Source organism: Sphaerodactylus townsendi, linkage group LG04 (assembly GCF_021028975.2).
Source record: "Sphaerodactylus townsendi isolate TG3544 linkage group LG04, MPM_Stown_v2.3, whole genome shotgun sequence".
Taxonomy (NCBI): domain Eukaryota; kingdom Metazoa; phylum Chordata; class Lepidosauria; order Squamata; family Sphaerodactylidae; genus Sphaerodactylus; species Sphaerodactylus townsendi.
In genome coordinates, this window is record NC_059428.1 from 114,287,920 (window position 1) to 114,309,454 (window position 21,535).

Here is a 21,535-nt window from a genome sequence, read left to right on the forward strand (position 1 = left end):
ACTCTTCCACAGACTTGGTATCTTCGGAATTATTATTGGCTAAACTGTTGTCAGCACAGCCCCAGCCCTGAGCCGCCTCAGTGCTGTGTGTTGCTGTAACAGCACACCAGCCCAGTCCAACCTACACGCTGGTGCTTCATAAAGAAAAAAATGGCTTAATTATGAAAAAATACTAAGTAAGTAATGTCTGAACAGAAATCAAATTTACCAAGGAAAGAGTCACAGAAGAATAGCTTTGTGAGCATCAGGTATGGATTTTGGTTTTGATATTTAGCAAGGAGCAAAAATAGTACATGTGGCTCCATCTTGCCTTAGAACAATAGTTGCTATCTGGGAAGGGTAGGGTGTTAGAATGTTTTGCATCTCTTGTGATTCTGCTTATAAGTTATTGTAGGAGTAAGATAGCTGTACCATTTGGTTTGTTTTTTCTTAATGCAGGGCAGGTGAACTATTGGTGAGTTGATTGGAGGTCACGTTCATTGTCTGCATATTATGGTGTAGTTTTGTATGCTTCACACTCCTACCTCTACCTCATTCTCTTCTCCTTATGCTGTATTATTGATGCTGTTTTTTCCTGTCCCGTCCCTTCCCCTTTCCACAACAGGCACCTTATGAGGTAAGTGGAGCTGAGAGCATTCAGAGAGAACTGTGAGTTGCCCAAGGTCACCCACCAGATTTCATATAGAAAGGTGAGGAATCAAACCCTGTTCTCCAGATTGGAGCTTGCCACTCTTAACAATTACATCATGCTGGCTCACAACTTTATTGGGTTAAAGTGATAGCTGGTGATGGATCCCTTGTCCTGAGTTTTTATTGCTTACTGCTACTCTGTGGTGGTGTAAGTTTTTTTTTAAAAAAAACTGCCACCAACAAGACTGCATCATTTCTGGGTACAGCTTGGAAATGACAAATGGTAACTCTAGGAATCACCAGAAACTCTATGATAAAATCACAGAGTTACTAGTAATTCTGAAAGCTACTCACTGTCATTTCTGAGATGTGTCCAAAAGTGATATAGCAACATTAGTGATATTGCTCCTCACCATGTCCCCCGCTCCCACTAGTTGCCAGACTCAGCTTGACAACCTTAGCTAGAACCAATCCCATTGTCTGTTTATTTCATCTGCAACAGGCTAACATGGCTAATCCTATGGAATGATAGCCAATACATGGTTGGTTTATGTGGAAGAATTACCAGGCTAGAAAGAATTCAAGCTAATTTGGCTTGAGCCTTGGCATGGTCTCCTTCTGAAAATTCACCTCTGGTTAAATAAAAAGCAAAAGTAATATTCCCAAAGTGTATCAGTAGCACAGGATTTTTTTTTCTCAAACCTGTGTTCTGTTCATAATTCAGCAAAGAATTAGGCACATTTTGTCTCCTCAATTTCCTTTAAAAACATCCAAATCTTCATCAGACTGTGGCATCTGTGTTTGTGTTTTTGTTTGTTTTGCTGTCTTTAAAATATTTTGGGAATGTTGAGTAATTTGTTTTTCCATTTTATCCACATTACAGGCTTAGAAGGAAACTTCCCACAGCTGTTATTCCCCATTCCCTCTCATTGTTTCCCCACTTGTTAAGTCACAGCTACAATTGCCGGATGTGTTCTTATCCAGGTTTTCCTCACTTCAGAGTTTGACATGTTCAGAAAGACTCGTTAAATATTACTCCAAGATTCTGCTTTTCTACTGGTTTTAGCCTGCTTTCTACTCCCTGTGGTGCATTGCCATTTGGATTTGTGCCTGCCAGTAATTTATTTCCAATTTTAGCTACAGCTTATCAGACATAATTGCTATTTCCTTTATTCTTAACTTTTTTCCTGATGTAAGTTTAAGAGACTACTTACAAAGTCATTGTGCTGAGTTACTCCAGACCTTTGCTGGCTCTTGTCTTTATATTCTTCCAAATATGAAGGATCACCAATAATTTATTTCCAGTTTTAGCTACTGTTTGTAACTGTCAATGTGTCATCAAAGTCTGATGATGCTCTAGCCGATGTACTCTGTTCCCACTCCTCTGTTCTCCCTCTGTTCTCCATGAGGGAAACTTATTTGATTTCAAATGACCTTACTAAGATGACAGGAAGTGGTTGATGAAGCAATCACCTCCCACAAATGCCAAGATAACACAACAATTTGCATCATTTAGGCAGCTTGTCTGTACAGTTCTCCCAAGAATAAGTAGATACTGGTAAAAGATTATTATATATGAGAATATGTGGTAACTACTTTTAAATTAGTCACAAATGCCAGAAGAGGAAATAATTCAATCTGTTCTTGCTAAAGTTATTGTACGGCTGGAACATCTGAGTAAACCAACTTTTGTTCCTGAAAATGTCTTTGGACACTTTACAGTTGAGCTGACTCAAAAACAATTTTGGTGGCCCCTATACAGGCTCCCTATTTACTTGTCACAGAGCTATTGACACCAGCCTGCCAATGACAGAGAGACAAATCAAGTAGGGGGAGGGTTATCACAGGATACAGCCTTGAATAGTAAAGGGAAGCCCAGCAGAGTCAAGTGGTAGGTCCTATATATCTGCAAAGAACATCCAAACAGAAGATGTGTGGCTTTCACTGAAAACATTCAGTTGTTTTAAGGCATACAGTTATTCCACCTGCTTGCGAGTCATCTATCAGCAAGAACACATTCATCCATGTTAGCAGACCACCTCAGATCATTCTTATGTAACCTACTTCTCCTTGGCCACATCAATCTCCATTGGAGACCTAGGAAATAATATATGACAGCGCGATGTGGCTTAACAAATACATAATTGCTTGAACAAATTAACAAACCTTTAATCTAAACACAACTTTCTATCATTTAAGGATAAATAATAGTGAACATATAATGAGTATATATATACAGCATAACTCAATTGTACAAAATCTTCAGTGCTTTTTTAAGAAAAAGCACTCAGAACAATTACCACCACTAACAGTGCCCAATAATTAAAGAATAGCAAGAAAGTCCAAACTATTAATAAAGCAGGGCTTCTTTCTCTCATCTGGCCTTTTGCATCTGATGTAGCTGCTACAGGTCTTCCCTCAATTTGGGCCTGTAAAAAAATAAGTCATTCCCTCAATTCAGCTGTAGGCCTTCCTTCTCCTATTGCAAGCCAGATCAACTGAGGAGTGTGGGGCGCTTGCAGTTGCTAATAAGTGAGCAAGCTTACCAGCTGCACATGCTCAGTGAGCCTTTATCCCCTGGGCCCTAAGATCCAAACAAAACAAAAATACTAAAATGGCATGGGTTACACTTACATAAAGCAAATTCGAACTATGTCATGAACACCAAAGGCGATCTCCTGACTGCATTATATGTTCAAGAGACTGGGATGTGAATGGGAAGGTCAAATGCTGTGGAGATGCATAGGGGCCAGGAAATGTGATGGTCTTACCAGAAGGCATCAGGAGATATGTGTGCAAGTGACTACATCAGTTGCTAACACTGAGTTATGGTACATATCGAACAACTTTTCAGCTACAAAGTTTTTCAGGCTGGGTTGCTGCATCTCTGTTGCCATCTCCTGGTGCCCAACAGTAGTGACACCAAACCCACCTTCTCCTTCAAGCTGCAATGACAGGAGTGGACACACTCCCTTCCACCCATTTTGCAAGATGATCTTGCATTCAAATTACCTCTTTCCTAAAGAGAGTAATCATTACAGCCTATTGGCATTTCATCAGTTAGCAGTAAGGAAACACACTTGTTCAGAGAACAGAAAATTCAAATAGAGATCAAAGCTAGCTATGGAATATTCCTATAGGACTTGCTTTTTTAAAAATTCCCATATGCCAAAATATACTCCATATTACTTGAAACACATCATCCCATCCCATTCAGAGGACTGTCACTGGCCCATATGCTTCTTAATATTAGAAAATTATTAAGGCTACTTAAACTCAAGCAGGATGACAATCTACTGTCTACTTTTAAAGGAATTGTTTACCACCACCACCACGCCGAGAAATGCAGCAAGGAAACAATTCTGGCTAATCGTTCAGTGAATATTGAAATGTTAACTCTGTCCCCCATGAGTCCTTATACTAAATGATAGCGGTTCAGAAGATAAAATAACTTAGTGTGCTGTGTAACTTAACAGGAGCCTGCTATTAAAATTATATGAAAATCTTTAACTACTGATCCATTGTTTCCCATGCCAGTTCCTCATCACATCGTTTTTCTTTATTTTACAAGACTATAAAGCATGAACTACAGTTTTCATATGTGTTTTTTATTTCATAACCCATATGGTGCAGAGTCAGGGACTGAAATGGAGGTGTATCTACTTTAATCTCTGCCCTTCCTGATTAATACTTCTCTGCTGGCAGAGACCACTGCTGGTATGGATAATTATCTTTTTTTTTACCACTCGTTTTCAAAGACAGCCCAGCATTGCAGGATGTCAATAAGACTGCCAACCCCATTGCCACCTCCTGTTGCTTCAGCAACAACTTGGTTTCTAGACATTATGCTGATCTCCATGCGGTGAAAAGCTTCATCTGCTGAGATTTGCAAACTAAGCTACACAGCAGCTCACCCAGTTGCACCTTTTTAGGTCAGTTGGTAACCTTTTGCTTTTATATCCCTGTGCTTTTAAAGATAAAAAGGTAAAGTCATCTGTCCCAAAGAGATTCCTCTATAATAGCAAACATCTCTTTGAATACTCTGCTTGAACTGAAAGAAATTTTCCTAAACTCATCCAGAGGTAGCAAAGTTCATGCCGAAAAGAATGCACTTTGCCACAGACATGACACATTTGCATGTATTCATACTTTAGTTGTCCAGGACTAAGAGAACCCATTGAACAGAGATCCCAAAACTGTGTCCTGGAATAAATTTAGTCCTTCCAAGTTTTTTATTGGTCTGCTGCTGAACTGGGAGAAAATCAGAGTGTTATATGATAGCATTTTTTTCCTCATCATAAACAGATGATGCAAAACACACAAATGTTTTGATGATGTATGCTAACATTAGATATAAAGATTAGCTCTATTAAGATTGTGTAAGTGTAAGATCAGTCTTGGAGATATAGCTGGTGTTCATTTATCAGTTCCTTTCTATTTTTACCTTGCTTTTCTAATGTGGACCTGAAGTGGCTGAGAACATCATTCTCTTCTTCCTCCATTTCATCCTCCCAACAACCACTCTGTGAGATAAGCTGGGGGTTGCTGATGTGGTGCCTGTAGATGCTATGGTACCCACTGACAGCTTCCCTGGCACCTGCCAAGTGTTTTTAGAAAGAACCAGGTAGGGCTTTGTCTAACAAGGCTTCTAATTGGTCACCAAAGATTTGGTTGGTTGTGTAGATTTTAAAAAGAAGACAAAACATTACTTTAGCAGCAGATGTCCCCTTAGAACAGGGATCTTCACTTGTGTAACCAAAGGTAAGCTGAGGAAGTAGGCATTTTGTGGCAGACATTTTATGGCAGCAACTACCACACTAAGTCAGAATTCCAAAGGTGCCTGCAGGCTCAAAAAGGATGGAACTTATCTATCAAAAATCAGGAGAAAATACCTGACATCTTCACATTGGAGGAGAATGAGGTGAGAGGGTACAAAGGTTATCTAATGGACTGCACCAGATTTCATGACAGAGACAATTTTGAATGATTCTTCATATGAAAACTGTTCAGAGTTCTGAGGCACTCTGTGATTTCCAAACATATTGCCTGATTTGGTGAGGGGGCGGAGCGTTAATTAGAGCAAGTTCCTATTAGAATGTAGAACTTGTTCTAGATACATTCTCTATGTACCTTGCATTAATGTTATTATTGATTATTTACTAAATGTGTTTTATAGTAGATTGTTAAAAGCAAAAGTCATAGTGGTCATTTTGTGTTTGTATAAATTATTGCTTATATTATTTACCTGAAAATTATTGCTGATAATGTATTTTTGCTGTGTTGGTAATACATTTTTATCCCTGCTGCTGATGCATTTTTACTACAAAAAGGAAAGTGAAAGTTATTATTTTCTTAAAATTATCTATATTGTGATAAACCCTGTCCCCATAACAAATAGATATTTCCACTTTCCAAGAGTTTTATTATTGTATTTTTTTCCACATACAACAAATTAAATTTGGGGAGACAAGTAGTTCTTTTAATTTACAGTTTCAATTTTCACTAATCCCAAATTTCATGCTATTTCTGGTACCTAGAACTTTAACCAGCTTCAGGACTATAAATATTAGATTGATTAGATTGTCTCTGGAACCAGCAGAGAGGAGTAGCAGCAGAAGAGACTTGGCCAGGAAGAGCAGAGTGACCTGCTGGTGTTCATTTTGGAGGGCTTTTCTCAAAGCCACAGCTTTTAAAACAGTGTTATTTTAACAGGGGTTATCTCTTTTTCTCCTTGTAAGGCTGCTGAATCTGGAAGGTGGGGCTTAACAGGGGTTAACAGAGTTCATCTCTTGTTCCTCTTTGTCCTCAGAGGTGGGGCTTTTGTCCTGAGAGGTGGGGCTTTAATTCAGTCTCTGGAACCAGCAGAGAGGAGTAGCAGCAGAAGAGACTTGGCCAGGAAGAGCAGAGTGACCTGCTGGTGTTCATTTTGGAGGGCTTTTCTCAAAGCCACAGCTTTTAAAACAGTGTTATTTTAACAGGGGTTATCTCTTTTTTCTCCTTGTAAGGCTGCTGAATCTGGAAGGTGGGGCTTAACAGGGGTTAACAGAGTTCATCTCTTGTTCCTCTTGTCCTCAGAGGTGGAGCTTTTTTGTCCTCAGGAGGTGGGGCTTTTAATTCAGTCTCTGGAACCAGCAGAGTTAGCAGCAGAAGAGACTTGGCCAGGAAGAGCAGAGTGACCTGCTGGTGTTCATTTTGGAGGGCTTTTCTCAAAGCCACAGCTTTTAAAACAGTGTTATTTTAACAGGGGTTATCTCTTTTTCTCCTTGTAAGGCTGCTGAATCTGGAAGGTGGGGCTTAACAGGGGTTAACAGAGTTCATCTCTTGTTCCTCTTTGTCCTCAGAGGTGGGGCTTTAATTCAGTCTCTGGAACCAGCGGCGCGCGCCTGGCGGCACGCGCAATTTAAATTTAATTTTTTTAAAAAAAAATTAATAAGGACATATTTGACAGATAGTACATGCAGATAGCTCCAGGGGGGCAGTGACTAAAAGCTTAATATCTAAATATCTTAACAAATCACATATGAAGGCAGAAAGCCAGCAGGGGGATGGGGGCTTTCCAGTGTTTTGCTCTGAGTGTCACATGTATGATGTCGCATCTGCTCACTAGGACAGAAGAGTCGTGGGTGTGCCCTGGCTTTGCAATGAGCGCTCCTGGCACTCTAAAGGAACGTGTGCGTTCCATCTTGAAAGCCAAGGTGGCAGACCTGGAGAAGCTGAAAGAGGGCAGAGAGGGGTGACAGACGAGGCTTTCAAGGGGACCCCTAACAGCCGGGTCCCACTCCCAGGAGCGCTGACATCTCCTTCAGATGTCATTGAGGGAGGAATAGAAAGGCCTTGGGGATGGAGGGTGCCAGTCTGAGGTGGGGGAAGATGCTCCCCAGAGTGGGGATCCCTGGGAGGATACCCCTCCGGGGGGAGGGTGGGGGGAAATACACTTGTAGTGGGTGGATTCAGACCATTAGAAATGTAGAGAGTTGGGTTTGTGAGGAGGGGCGTGATGACCGCGATGGTGACTTGCCTGCCTAGTCGCGAAGTTCTGGCGGATGTCACATGCCGTCTGAATGAGATAGGCTTTTAGACAGTGCTGGGGTGGAGTCAGCAGTTGTGGTCCACATTGGCACCACCGACATTGGGAAATGTAGCCGGGAGGTTCTGGAAGCTAAATTTAGGCTGCTAGGAAAAAGGTTGAAGTCCAGGACCTCCAAGGTGGCATTCTCAGAAATGCTACCCGTTCCACGTGCAGGGGAGGCGAGCTAGGCAAGGGAGATACAGGGTCTCAATGCGTGGATGAGAAGGTGGTGTACGGCAGAGGGTTTCAGATTGGTCAGGATCAGGGGAACCTTTTGGGACAAGGTAGGCCTGTACAAGCGGGGCCGGGCTTCATCTTAACCAAAGAGGAACCAGGCTGCTGGCTCAACATTAAAAAGGTGGCAGAACAGCTTTTAAACTGATCACTGGGGAAAGCCGACAGGAGCTGAGGTGACCGGTTCGGAATACAGTATCTATGGGGATGCAGACAGAGAGGGAGGTTTTTCTAAATCAACCACATACAAGCGAGGAACATAGCAATGTGTATGTGACAAGGGATAATGTCTACAAAAGACTTGAGGGTAAAGCACATAAATCCCAGGTTAAGGACAGAGACAGGGTATACAGGTGTCTCTATGCTAATAGTAGAAGCATTCGACCTAAAATGGGGGAGCTAGAATACAGAGTTTTGAAGGAGGACTTTGATATAGTGGGCATTACAGAGACATGGTGGAATGAGGAGAACCAGTGGGATGCTGTTATACCAGGCTACAGGCTCTATAGGAAGGATAGGACAGGGCGCATTGGGGGTGGAGTTGCCCTTTACATCAAAGAGAGCATAGTATCACATAAAATAGACAATGCAAGGGGAGCTGGTTCCCCTACAGAATCACTGTGGATATCAATACCAGGTGTGAAGGACAGTTTAATATTAGGAATATATTATCGTCCCCCTGACCAAAGTGCACAAGAGGATTCTGAGATGGAAAAAGAAATTAGAGAGGCCAACAAAAACAAAAATGTAGTGGTAATGGGTGATTTTAACTATCCCCATATAAACTGGAAAAATGCATGTTCAGGTCATAGTAAGGAGAGAGCATTCCTGGATATGCTAAATGACTGTGGCTTAGAGCAGATGGTTGTGGAACCAACCAGGGGAGAGGTGATCCTAGATCTAATTCTATGTGGGACCCAGGACCTGGTGCAGGAAGTCAGTGTTGTTGAGCCAATAAGGAACAGTGACCACAATGCTGTCAGATTCAGTATCTCAGCATGCGAACAAGTGGCAACTACTAATATAGTTACATTCGCCTTCAGAAAGGGAAATTTCTCAAAGATGAGGGGGATAGTGCACAGGAAGCTGAAAGGGAAAATCAAGAGAGTCAAAACTATCCAGGATGCTTGGAGGTTATTTAAAAACACAGTAATAAAAGCTCAGCTGGAATGTGTTCCACAGGTTAGAAAAGGCAGCACCCAGTCCAAAAGAAAGCCACCATGGTTAACAAGAGAGGTTGAGGAAATTATCAGAAAAAAAGAAAATGTCTTTTAGAAAATGGAAGTCCAGTTTGTCTGATGAAGAATATGAGAGGGAACACAAATGGTGGCAAAGAAGCAAGTTAGCTGTAAGGGAGGCAAAAAAAGGATTATGAGGAACGCATGGCTATGAACATCAAGACCAGCAACAAACAGTTCTTCAAGTACATCAAAAGCAGGAAGCCAGCAAGAGAAGCGGTAGGCCCGTTAGATGACAAAGGAACAAAGGGTGTGCTAAAAGATTGCAGAGATTGCAGAGAAGCTGAATGAATTCTTTGCATCTGTCTTCACCCAAGAGGAGGTGAGGAACATTCCTGCACCTGAACCAAGCTTCTTAGGAGGCGAATCCGAGGAACTAGCGAAGATAGTGGTAGACAAGGAAGAAGTTCTGGCAGCCATTGATAAACTAAATGTTACCAAATCCCCTGGCCCAGATTGCATTCACCCAAGAGTTCTTAAAGAGCTCAAGCATGAAATGCTGATCTTCTCACTTTAATATGCAACTTATCCCTGAAATCAGGCTCCATCCCTGAAGACTGGAAGATGGCCAATGTCACACCAATCTTTAAGAAAGGATCTAGGGGGGACCCGGGAAATTACAGGCCAGTCAGTTTGACATCTGTTCCTGGTAAATTAGTAGAATCTATCATTAAAGATAAAATTATAAAACATGTAGAAAAGCAAGACCTGCTGAGAAAGAGTCAGCATGGCTTTTGCAGGGGCAAATCCTGTCTTACAAACTTACTAGAGTTCTTTGAGGGTGTAAACAGGCATGTGGACAGGGGTGAACCGGTGGACATTGTCTACTTGGATTTCCAAAAGGCTTTTGACAAAGTTCCTCACCAGAGACTGTTGAGAAAACTCAGCAATGAAGGAATAAGAGGGGAAGTCCTCCTATGGATTAAAACTGGTTGGAGAAACAGGTAAAACAAAGAGTGGAGTGTAAATGGGAAGTTCTCACAATGGGAGAGGGATGTCGGGAGTGAGTGTCCCCAAGGATCCGCTTTGGGACCTCAAAGTGCTCTTTAACCTATTCATAAAATTGTTGACCTGGAAGTAGGGGTGTAAGAAGTAGCGTGGTGGCCAAGTTTGCAGATGATACCAAATTATGTAGGGTGGTGAGAACCTACAAAGGATTTCTTGCTAACGAAGCTCCCAAAGCGGACCTTGATAAATTAGATGAGTGGAAGCTCCAAGAAATGGCAAAATGCAGTTCAATGTAGCAAAATGTAAGAGTGATGCACATAGGGGCAAAAATCCAAACTTCACATACTACGCTTCACAGGGGAGTCAAGTGCTATCAGTCACAGACCAGGAAAAGGGATTTAGGCGTCTGGAAGTTGAAGTTAGTTCCATGAGAATGTCAACTCAATGCATGGCAGCTGTGAAAAAAGGAGCAAAAAACGGCGCTATGACTGGGGGGATCATTAGAAAGGGCGAATTGATAATAAAACTGCAAAAGATTGTCATGCCCTATATATAAAAGCAGTGAGTGCGGGTGCTAACCGCACTTGGAGGTACTGTGTCCAGTTCTGGTGCCCCGCATCTCAAAAAAAAAGGATATTGAGGGGAGATAGAAAAGTGCAGAGGAAAAGGGCAACAAGGATGATTTGAGGGACTGGAGGGAACCTTCCCTATGAGGAGAGGCTGCAGCGTTTGGGACTCCTTTAGTTTGGGAGAGGAGAAGGGGCTGAGGGGATATGATTGAAGTCTACAAAATTATGCATGGCCGGTAGAAAATGTTGACAGTGAGAGACATTTTCTTCTCTCTTTCTTTACAATGCACACACTAGGAACCAGGGGCATTCATTGCCAAGAGAGAATGCTGGGGGAAGAATTAGAGACTAATAAAAGGAAACACTTCTTCACTTAACGTGTGATTGGTGTTTGGGAATATGCTGCCACAGGAGGTGGTGATGGCCACTTCAACCTGGATGATAGCTTTAAAAGGGGCTTGGACAGATTTTATGGAGGAGAGAGTCGATTTATGAAAGCTACCAATCTTGGATCCTCTTTTTTTGATCTGAAGTTGCAAATGCCTTTAACAGACCGAGGTGATGTCCGGAGCAACAGCCGCACTTGAAGGCACATTAAGCGGTTCACATCCTACATGTGAGCTCCCAAAGGCACCTGGTGGGCCACTGTGAGTAGCAGAGAGCTGGACTAGATGGACTTTGGTCTGATCCAGCTGGCTTGTTCTTATGTTCTTATGTTCTTATGATGTACTGCACACCTGTCATTGATAGAAATAGCTAATTAGCCACTGTTCCATGTGAATTATATACACATATTTTAACTGATGTCAAAGAGCAGTTTACCACAATGAATTGGAGAATTTAAAAAAAAATGCAAAAAAAGGGTTTTCAAGGAGTCCAGCAATGGTTGGCACATTTCAGTGCCAAATATGGGAATCCTCATCTTCAGTTAGTGGATTCCCATTTTACCTGAGTAAGTGGAGTTGGTTCCCTTTTGGCAGGGGAATTAGAATGAACAGACCTAGCAAAATAAGAGGCCAGACTTTGGGGTCTCAACCAGTTTATACAGGGGGTTGTCCCTTTAGAAATCCACAGGAAACCAGAATTTAAGTGGAGTTTGACAATTTTATTAAATAACAAAAATAATAAAAGCTATACACACAAACACATACACACATAGTTTCAAAGAGCTCAGGATTTAGTCAGAAGTGAAAAGATAGGTTGGAATAGTAGAGGCTGTTGTGGGGAGGTGATATTTATCAGTTCTAAGAGAAGGCGGTTTGAGGAAGCAAAGTCCAATGTTCACATTGGATACAGAGAGGGATGATGTTAGGCACAGTGGAACTGAACCAAAGGCAGCTCAGGATCCAAAGGGCAAAAGGCCCTCATGGGAGGACTAGATATAGGAGGACTAGGGTATATAGGGAGGACTAGATATTGGAAATGTTAAAAGAGGCAGGTTCTGTTCTCAGGAAAATAGCTGGAATGTGTCAGAGATGGGAAAGTCCAGTTCTAGATTAAGTTTTAGGCAGAGTTCATGAATTTCCAACTCAGGGCATTCTAATTCAAACTAAGGTTTGATGGTTCTCTGGTGGTAAGACAGGAGAAGTTATGATTAGATTGGCTAGGGAAGAAATGAATCAAGGAATATGATTGTGTTGGAGCTGCTGGGCTTGTGCATACCCTTTGATGCAGATAGGCGTGGCTTTCCAAGACTGGGACTTTTGTTATCCAGAATGAAACTGCAGAGACTTCAGGAAAGGCATTGTTTGCTACTGTGCGTACTTGATTAGGGAATGGGGTGGATAGGAATGTGGCAAGCAGAGTCCCCCCTCCCACATCAGTATCAAAGTCCAGAATTAAGATTTGACATCCATTTTAGTCTGACCTGAACAATACTAAAGAAAAGACTGGTAGACTGACAGGAGGGGAAAAAAACTTTTAAGAATCACCAGTGCAATGGCATCACATCACTTTCAGGGAGTCTCCTAGCGCTTCATTTATTTAACATCTAGATTAACACACTCATAACTGCATTTCAGGGGGAAGGTACCCATGCACCTTTGCTCACCACAGAAAAGAGCATAGCTATACTCATGTATGCAGATGATGCTGTGGTATTATCACTAACAAGGGTGGGGTGGACTGGCTATTTAACTTTAACAGTCAGAAAACTCGAATACCTCCTGAACTCTGTGTAGCCAGGCAGGAGTCAATTTGCAGATGACTTCTAGAAAAAAAGTGCACATTTTAGGTCATAAAATTATTGTAACTATTGTTTCATTGTGTTGTTCACCACCCAGAGCCCTTCGGGGGAGGGGTGCTATATAAAACCAATTATAAATAAATAAATAAAGAGATGCCTTGAAATGAAAACAGGCATCCTGAAAACATCTTGGGGGAAAAACTGTGCAGAGTTCTTCCCCAGGACACCTTTTTGTGTCCCCAGGATGTCTTATTTGTGTTGTGCAGAATGGACCTATGTTTATTAGTCTGTTTAATCAAACTGTTCCCTCAACTTTTTAAGTGCAGACTGCAGCTAATGAAGCCCACCAGCTATCAATAATGTGCTCAACTCCTCCACAGTTTCAAAGTTGGTCAGTGTTCTCACCAGCTTTGTTTCTCTTAGCCTAACCATTAACCTGAGAGATGCTCAAGTTAATCCTTCTCCCACAATGATCCGCTAAAGCACCTGAGGATTCGCTTGATAGTGCTGAGCACAAAGGGTTTCCACTACACAACCAGTTTGCCCAATGATGCCTTATGCACTCTCTTTGAATTAAATGAATGACATAAGAACACCCTTAGCCCCGAAGTTTTGAAGTGAATGAATTCCCTGTGTCTAATGAGCCCTCTTTTCCACCATTTACCCCTTCCTCTTTCACAAAAGTAAGCCTTGTTTATAAAAGGAGTGGAGCTGCAATGAAATGAGGGATGCTTCCCCCATATGGGTTTTGCAAGAGAATCACAACAGGAATACTTGCAGTGCCCCTCCCCATTTTCCACAAGTCCAACAGGATGGAAAGAGTCACTCATCACTCTTAATGGAATTAGTCAGGTGCCATACAATAGAAAAAGTAAAGACAAGACCCAAACTGCAGACTATCTAGAGACAATGTATATCTGAAGTTTTGTTTCTGATTCTGAAGAAATTGTTTTTTTTTGTCTTAATTGGAAATATCTGGTGAGTGTAAGAGGCTCCTCATCCCATTATTGCTTACCAATTTTACCTTTACATCTAAGAGAAGCCTGCAGGGAAAACAAAGGCAATAAACAAAACACAATAGATAAATTTACCATCTGGACCTTTCCGACTAAAGCTATGGAAAAAAGAACATAGTTTTTTCTCCATGTATAAATCTGTTTTCATATGGCTAGAAATGCTACCCTGAAAAGGCAGTACTATATCTCGTTGTACACTTCAAATTTTTAGAATTTGCACCAACCTCTTGAAAGTCAATAAGGAAAATGAAAATCTGTGTTATTTTTTGTTATGAAACTTTTAATGGCTATATTCTTTAATTCCACCCCCCCCCCATAGGATCAGTTTACCTGTAACAGGGTTTAGAATGCAGACAATCTTGTCTTGCAAGTTTTACTAGGTAAAAATTCACTCATGCAAAAAGTGTTGATTGAATGGGGGGGGGGGGAGCAAGCCTCTACTTTTTCACTCTTCAATCACTTTCACACCTCTTCTTATCCTCTCCTTTCAGCTACTTTTCCTTCTCTGTGCCCATCATCATTCTAGCCATGGTTCTTTATTTTATTTCAGCCATCTCACACAATTACCATGTTCTCATCAGTCCACCAATGAAAATCGTACATCTTTCAAATGACACTGGACCATAGGGCAAGGGTAGATAGAAGGATGACAACAGCTTGCTGGTAGATTACTGGGAATTTTTTCCCCCAGTAAATCTCTTCATGTGTTTTGGTTGTTGAGATTCAGACTGGATTTAATACACAAATCCATTTTATCCATACTTGAACCTGTCTTTGGCTTAGAACATCTTGTGTGGTTTCTCATAAGGAAAATCATGTTCTCCAAGATGCCACTCAGCCAGAGAAGCTAAAATGTCACTTGCCACCAGCTTGAAATCCCTTGTATCCTTGTAGAACAGGGGTAGGGAACCTGCGGCTCTCCAGATGGCCATGCTGACAGAGGCTGATGGGAATTGTAGTTCCTGAACATCTGGAGAGCCGCAGGTTCCCTACCCCTGTTGTAGAAGAACAAAGATATGTTACTGGGAAAGACAAACATCCTCCAATGGATCTTTTTTTCCCCTCCCAGAACTGTCTTTCGGACAGGTTGAGAAACTGAGGACAGTATGGTTCCTAAATCTTCTCATTCTTCAGAGGACTATTCCATGAATTATGTTTTGGTCTTTCTGAATTCAGAGCCTCTTTCCATAAGCTTGCTTGGCCCATTTGTCATCTATCCCCTTTTCCATTGAACTCCATTAACAATCAATTATTCTGAAGCTGACTGAATAAGAGAGTGAAAGTGTTACCCGAAGGGGGGGGGGATGTCTGTCCCTTTTAGAGTAGAGGAATTAGAGCAGATCTCTGCTTAGCGAGGGGTTGGGCAAGCTGGGAATCTTTGTTTCCTATGTATACAGAAAGTTGGTTTTACAAGAAATCTACAGAAGTGTGAGATAAAGTTTAATAATTTTTATTAAAGAGAAAATAATAAACATACAAGCAGCAGAACACACACACACAGTCCTAGGATATGGAAAGACCTTATGGAATAGGTTGTAAATAGCAGAGGAATTGGGGAAATTCTTTGGGGTAATACTGTACCAGATATTAAAGTGGCTTCAGATCCTGTGAATAGAGCTGAGCGACCTGTGCTAGCTATGGCAAAAGAAGAAACAATGCACTGGGGACAATATCCACAGCAGAGAGGTGACCAGAGATATTGAACACAGGATAATGGGAGAGGGGGCTTCTTATGGGGAAAAAGGACACCTCAGGGTTATGCAATGAGTCCCTTAATCTCCCAGGACAGTCTTGCCCTTATGTGGAAAGACAACAGAGAGACTTAAAACTTAAGTGTTGAGACATTAATCTAATGGGTTGAGCATTTGACTTTATTGGCTAAGTCTGGGAATATTCGAAAATGGGACTGAGCTGATTCAATCACTGCTGTAAAACCATGGGATTGCTAATAGGGTGGTCTTTGGAGAGAAGTTAGTCATAGGAAGAAGTTTAAGATTAGTGAAGTACTGACAGGAATATTTGGAGCAATCATATTAGCATGTTATTTGACTTAGAAGGGCAGATAGTCCAGGGCTAGAGATGGGAAGCAATGTCACATGGCAGAGATATGGGCCAGACAAGATTTACTATCCTTGTGTGTATACTAGCCAATGCAGAGCCTTTTGGCACAACACTGCTGGTCATTTCAAGGGTTGACAGGATGGGTAGAGACACTGTAAAAAACAGGGCTTCCCTAATCCACCATAGATTGCTCTGACAACAAAATAGCGAGGTTATTTCCAGTAAGTAGCCTGATCCAATTGATCTATCCATCCATCAACAGCTAGCCATTCAAAAGGAGGGAGATACAGTGAGGCTACATCCATGGACCTACTTTTACCAATTTACATTTTATATTTCTTTAATACCCAATTTGAAAAAGAAAACCAGAATATTCATGAGATAAATAAATAAATGATAAGACAGACTGATGGATTTTGCCACTAAACGCTATTCCCACACTGCTGTGTTCAGCAGAATCATGATTATGGATAAGGTTTTGCAAATTTTGTTGGTCTAAAATCTAAATCCTTTTAGCCTTAAATACTGAAGCCCTGAAATTTGTCCAGCAGCAACGTTTGAGGGGGAAGAAAGTCTTAGCACTACAAAACAAAATTTTGCACAGCATGGGAAAATAATGTCATACCTTCTTCTTCAAAACATCTTTTAAGGTTCTGTGCTGTACTGGTATTTCTTTCATTGCTAACCCTGCCACCTTTTCCCTCTGTATGGGACTGCCAGGTTCCTCTCAGATGCCAGTTTTCTGCTGGGCCAATTACAGTAAAGAAAAAAATCAAACAAAATCCAGTAACACCTGATCTACTGGCACTGGAGACCTGAAACAGAGTGTAGGGAAGGTTCTACCATCCTAACCTTTACAGGGGAAAAAAAGCCAAAATATGTCTATGCTCAGTATGAACAGAGAAAGAACTTGAACCTTATGCAAGGTAAGTGAAACTGTGCCTTTTCCTGCCTCTCCCTTGCAATCTTTGACCCCCACAATTAAGACCCTGTGGGTCACTGACCCCCAGCAAACATCACAGATTCAAAGTGGAGAGTTGCAATAGGCAGGGTAAAGTCAGTGAAAATAACTTCCCCCTTTCATTCAGTTCATTCAGTGTTGAAGCCCTGGTTTGTTCAGTGAGAACTCCTCAAATCTCACCTTTCACCATATCTGCCTAAGAAGTCTTCTTCATACCAACAGCCCCATCCAAGTGGCCTGGCGACTGGCCCCAGCATTGTAGCCATGCCTCCCCACCAGTCCTAGGGAGACTTCTTGGTGACACGGGGAGGCTTGCAAACAGAAAAACCCTCCCCATCGATGAGAAGTTTCTATGGGGCTCTGTCGACTTTTGTCAACTTCTCCGTGGCTTGTCTAAATTAACCACAGCTGGCACAAGAAGGTAAATGGCCAGGAGAGAGTCAACTTAGGTTCAATCCTCCCTCAGCTGTTCCTCCAGCCTGCCCTTGCTGTGGCAGCAGCAGAGGAACAGGGATACTGTTGTAGCATCTTGTGCTACATCCCGCTGCCTGGGACAGTGGTGACAGCTGCACACCAGCAATTTTGCCCCTCTGCTGGGATAACTGTCCTGGGGAGGGCAAATCCACGAGAGTGGCCATGCACCACCATAAATGGGTTTGTTTCTTAGTTCAGTACAACCTTTAGGGTTTTACTTCAAAAATCTGAAACAATTTGGATCTCAGGTAACTGCACATAGTGTGAGATCATCCCACAGGTACTATTGTGAGAAGCCACAATTGTGAAGGTATATTTGATACGGATCCATGAGAGGGCCTTCTTGGAAGGTACCCCTTCCTCCTCCAAGAACTATTTCTGACCTCCTTGTACTTCTGTCATCAGTTGAAGACTTACCCCTAAATAAACAAATAACAAAGTAAATTTGCAGGGTCTCTGTCAGAGACCTTTCACATCATTTACTACCTGGTCCTTATAGGTGGAGACTGAAACCAGTGGACCTTTTGTATTGAAAACAGATGCTCTACCTTTATGCCACAGCTTCAAAAAGTGGTAAGTTGGTGAACATGTTGACTCTGAATATACTGTCTAACATTTTCATTGCCAGATTAAAAGGGAAAATATGGATGCTGCAAAAGTGTTTAGTTTAGTATATCCTCTCATCATAGTCTGTTTCTCAGTTGTGTATGTGTATTTCTAATCCCTAAGCTAAGGCTTACACATTTTTTCCCTCTGTGAGTATACCCCATTATTTTAAACTATGCAAATAATTATGTATTATTGTGAATGATACACTTTGGAAGCAGGAAGTAGAAACAAAAAAAATCAACTAGAACCACATTACTATTATATGAAGTGTATTTCACTTAAAATCCATGTTTTAGTATGCCCTTTGTTTTAGTCTGCTTTAAGCCAGCATTCCTGGTTTAACTCTAATTCTGGTTACCCATGTTGTGCAAAGCAAGTGGATGACTCAGTTGGATTTAGTACTCCCATCCCACCAAATTTTTGCATTTATGTATCATGAGTAATCAGAATTAAGTCTGAATTAAAAGAATGTTCCCTCCTTGTGCTGGGTACAATGAAGAAAAAAAAGAACAAGAAGCAAATGACACACGTGAGCCCAGCAACAACCTGAGTCTGGATGCATTCAGGATTTAGATCAGTTTGAAAAAACCTCAGAATGCAGCATTCGTGTTTTATGAAGCAGAAGAGCCACGTTAATTGGATTTGGAACATTCCAGTCCCCCCCCCCCATGTCCTGTGTGGAGTGAGCATGCCAGATTTTAGCTGTGTGGTGGGTGTCCACCATCATGAAAATTTGAGTGACATCCACCAAATGTCCATTTGGGACTATAGTTGAGCCACACATGCAGAATACTGCACTTTCAATCCATTTTCACAATGGTTTGCAAGTGGATTTTACTATTTCACACAGTAAAATTCTGCTGCTGCAAAGTGCATTGAAAGGGGATTGAAAGTGCATTATTCTGCATGTGCGGAGGGAGTCTGACTAATACATTTTTTTCTCTTCTACTGGATTGGAGTGAATGACACAGTCTACCTGTAATAAAATTTCTTCCTGCCTGATACCCTGACATCCTTACAATGATTTGCAAATTACAACTCTGGTAGTGCTACATCAGCAGGTGAGCCAGCTTCCCAGTCTGCTGCATAATGAGCGTATCCATCAAAGTCTCAGATTCTCAATATGGAAATGTGGAGTGCATATGTCAGTCAATCAGTGACCTGATTCAACAAAAAGGTAACAAAATTACATTTTTAGATGTTGATTGTTTGCGTAATGTACAGACATGCAGTATACATAATCAGTTTTAAATACGCTAATCCGACAAGAAGTAGTAATCATTCTGGATGAACATCTCCCAGACCATGCTTTCTAGATGTCATCAATACTATGCCCATGACTGTATATCTTTTCCAGTTCTATGTGCATTTTCTCTTGCCTGCTTTATTTGACCAAGCCATGAGCATATTTCTCAGGAAAAGTGGATTAAGAATCATTACATGCACCCTGAGAATTCTGGATGCTGCAGAGGAATCCTTGACATGGATCTATTAGACAATTTCCATGGGTGAAAGAGTGTCAATTTTCAATTCTGGAGCTCCAACTCCTCCTTGCCTAATTCTTAGGAGCCCTCTGCCCCCAGAAGCAGCATTGGGGTGGGGGGTGTCATTCAAAGCTGCAGTGGGATGGTGATGGAAGGAAGCCACACACTACTGGCACAAAGCTCTTCTATGTTGTTACCTAGCTTAACAGTATGAGAACCTTTTAAAGTAGCAGTGGGGAATATAACTCAGCTTGGTAGTGCGAGAGGCAGGCTAGGTGGGATTTTTTAGACAGCTATACCAGAATTGGCTTTTGAAACATTCTACAGAGAATGCAAAAGAGACCAAATTGTAGTTTTAAATATGGTTACGTAAATTTTGGTTGCAAACAATCACACAGTAAGGCATAGAGAAGCATACACACAGTTCCTAAGTGATATAAGCAGGGAGGAAAAAGATAGGTTTGGATGATAGGTTGGGAGGGGAAGCAGGAGACTTATATGTTACCTAAATTCAGCTGAAGAAGTTCTGGAAGAAGGCAGGGATTCCTAAGCCAGCATGGAGAGTGGGGGCCAGCAGCAGCTGGAGCCAGCCTGGAGGGCTTGAGCCAGCATTGAGAACTTGAGCCAGCAGCAGCTGGAGCAAAAGCCAGCAGCATTAAGAACCGACTTCTAATAAGGAGCTGGAGCAAGCCAGCAAGCTTGCTAGGAACTGGCTAGCTAGCCAGTTAGCACTAGAGTAAAGAGCCAGCCTCAGCAACATGGAACATGGGGTGTGCTGCATTTTTATACCCCTGTGAGCAGCTGGGGGCGGGAGCTAGTAAGTTTCTATTTCTGTATTTTAAAGTAAGTTTTTATTCCTGGATTTTCTGGGTTTCCATGCTGGGATTGCAGGGCTGAGCTAATCAGTAAAGCTTGGACTTCTTGGTGAAGATGCGAGATCGTCACTTTCCAGCCTGTATCTTTTCACTGCTGGCAGATCTTGGTTTCCACAACAAATGCATTTTCAAAATGCCGGATTGAGTGGCATTTTTCAACAGAGCGTTTCTGCAGACCCATGGTCCTATCTCTGCGCTGAAGTCTGAAAGCTTCCTTCCCTGCACAGAGCTGATAAATGAAAATGCCCAGATCGGACACATTATCAATCTCTTCTGTCACAACCATTTCTTCACGAATAAGATAGGTTTGAGGCAGGTAGGAATCAGTCGCCAATTTTGCAAAGAGGTCTATCAGGTTCCGTGGTGGCATCACAATGGAGGTGTTCAGAGGAATCACATAGCAGTTACCCAGCTGCAGGTCAAGGTAGGCTGTCAAAAGCCTGTCAAAATAATGAACGATAGCAGCAGGGTCGCTGTCAGAGAATTTTGGAACTGGAACATCGATGATTGCTATGTTATCATCCTCCCAGATATCAGCAACTTCGGCAATGGGTAGGAAGTACGGTTCTGCAGCATTATCTGGATTGTCCTCTCCTATGTAACATATTTGTCCATGGAACACTTTATGCCTTGGCATGAAGTACTTGTAGATGCAGGCTCCACCAACCACCACTCCTGCTAAGATGAATGCAACACCCAGAAGGGTCAACAGGCATCTTCCAGAAGAGCTTTCATGGCTGTGAGTGGCAACTTCTGGATCCTTGTCGGCCACCAAGGCCTCGGCCGCCTCCTTCTTGGGCTCGTCCTTTTGGGAGAAGGGCGACTGGAAAGCGATCTTCACCATGGCGGCACTCCGAGCTAATCAGTAGCTCTATCTAATGTTTCTAAGTGTTGGGATAATAGAGCCAATTGTTTCTTGATTACATCAAGGGAGCTCTGAAAGGCTTTATGCAGAGTAACTTCTTGGAGTCTCTGTCTAGATATTCAAATTTGACTGAGGCATTTGTCATTAGGAAGGGTTCTGTTGTCAAGGAGATTGTATCTACAGGTAGAGGAAATACCAAGGAAGGAACTATTGCAAATGTTGATGGTTGATAGAGGCAAAGAGATACTACAATTTCAGGGAAGGTATTTCTGTATCATTTGCATCACTGCAGCCATGGCAAGGAGTGGTATTCAAGA

General features: G+C 41.9%; 1 protein-coding gene across 1 annotated transcript; it reads right to left on the reverse strand.

Annotated features, from left to right (window-relative positions):
- Nucleotides 1-20,389: 20,389 nt before the first annotated feature.
- Nucleotides 20,390-21,201, reverse strand: LOC125431505 (integral membrane protein 2A-like). Its single transcript, XM_048494357.1, has one exon. The coding sequence runs from the start codon at nucleotides 21,195-21,197 to the stop codon at nucleotides 20,442-20,444; it is 756 nt and encodes a 251-aa protein (XP_048350314.1). The 5' UTR covers nucleotides 21,198-21,201; the 3' UTR covers nucleotides 20,390-20,441.
- Between the last annotated feature and the right edge of the window lie 334 nt (nucleotides 21,202-21,535).